This window comes from Plasmodium coatneyi, chromosome 3, assembly GCF_001680005.1.
Source record: "Plasmodium coatneyi strain Hackeri chromosome 3, complete sequence".
In the NCBI taxonomy this organism is placed as follows: Eukaryota; Apicomplexa; class Aconoidasida; order Haemosporida; family Plasmodiidae; genus Plasmodium; species Plasmodium coatneyi.
Window position 1 is genome coordinate 63,519 of NC_033558.1, and position 1,717 is coordinate 65,235.

Sequence of the window (1,717 nt, forward strand, 5' to 3'; positions counted from 1 at the left end):
TACACATTTTCTAAATGAACAACTGTGGCAAAAAGAAAAAGAAAAAGGAGAAGAAGAATATATTCCACTTTGGAAAAATATCTGCACGTTACATTGTCATGATTCTTTTTTACACAACAATGCAACCTATTATGAACGTTGCAAAATGAGCAACATCTCACTAAACAGTGTTACACAATTTACACATTTTTTTTTTTAAACGTTCTCCTTTAAATGGTACCAAAAAATTGGAACACAAAACGCTACAATAACTGCTTCACTTTTTTACATTTCTTGAAATAGTTTTTTTCCTTTGGGGGAGGGGGGGCTAAAAGTCGCACCTGCCAGATATTTCGATTCATTTTTATGAGAACATTAACACACCCAGCACAATGAATAATGGAACGAGTTTTCAAAGTGAAGCGTTAGATGGGAATGATACACGTGTAATAACTTTTGTTTCCAATTCAACACCTTTAGCCACGGATATTGATCCCTTCTCATCGGAAGGGAAGACTAACCAACTATCAACTACGGTTACGAGCACAGTAGTAGAGAGTCTTCTTAACGGTGTTACTGAGGTTGTCAGCGATGCTATGAACACTGTGATTTCTTCCATTTCGGGAAATGAATCTTTAACCCTGCATCCTTTATCAGTTGCTAACGAGCAGAGTGTTCCAGTTACTCATAGTGGAACCAATATCAGCACTGAGGGAAATTATCTCCCTGGAGGAAGTTCACAAGAACTATGCTTAATCCTAAATATTATTATTTTCCTTCTTCCGTTCCTTTCGCTCTTAATCGTAATTCCCATTGCAGCGTGGTTATACGACGTAAGATAAATTCCACTTGTGTGATATACTCACACATCGTCGCATTTTTTTTTTTTATCGTATATAAAACTGAATTAAACTCCCACTAAGTAAAGAGCATTACATATATATTTCACCTTCTACTTTGTGATAGAAAACCCCACTAGGAGGATGCTACAATAGAGTGTGTGACTTTTTGTGCGTTACCCCCGATGAGGATGAACAGGATAACGAAGGTGAAAATGAGATAGATGGTGACATTGAAAAAGGAGCCTGCGCGGGAGGCGCCCGAAGGAAATATTCCCTTCAACTTGAATTAAAAAAAAATAAGAGAAGGAAAAAAAAATTTAGAAGAAAGCAGAGGTCATATACTTTTCCAAATCCTACTCTCACCAAATCTGATATACAAGGTGTTCAGTTTACTCATTGTGGTAATGAAAGTGGAGATACCTTGTTTAATCCCCCATTATATGGAACATATTTTAATGAGCTTACGGGAGTTGAGGGGGAAAAAGATGACAATGGCAATGACAATAAAGGGACTCGTACTAAAGGAAGAAAAGATAAGGAAGATAATCCCTTTGAGGGGATAGGGCATGTGAACTTTGCTTTTTGCTCCGAATCACCAGAATCAGGCATGCAGGGATATGAGGAGAACCATTTTTAAGCAGCGTCCGTTTAGAAATAATTTCTAAATGAGAAACTTATAGGGACGTAAAAATGGTAAGTACACGAATTTGTAGATTTTGTGAACTTGGAAAGCAAAAAAAAAAAAAGAAAAAAAAAAAGCGGAGCAACTAAATGTAAAAAATAGTACCTCTGCTAGAGGGTAAACGTGCTGCATTTATTCACACATAGCAAGTAAGAAAAAACAAAGCAGTAATGGCTCAACCAATTATGAACAAAGGACATATTAATTCTCTCAC

General features: G+C 36.6%; 1 protein-coding gene across 1 annotated transcript; it reads left to right on the forward strand.

The window, feature by feature from the left end:
- Window positions 1–371: 371 nt before the first annotated feature.
- Window positions 372–1,458, forward strand: PCOAH_00004070 (Uncharacterized protein; the record flags this gene model as incomplete). The annotated part of the gene is made up of 2 exons (XM_020057222.1): window positions 372–812; window positions 946–1,458. 2 exons carry the CDS (start codon window positions 372–374, stop codon window positions 1,456–1,458), a joined length of 954 nt encoding a protein of 317 aa, XP_019912827.1.
- Window positions 1,459–1,717: the final 259 nt, after the last annotated feature.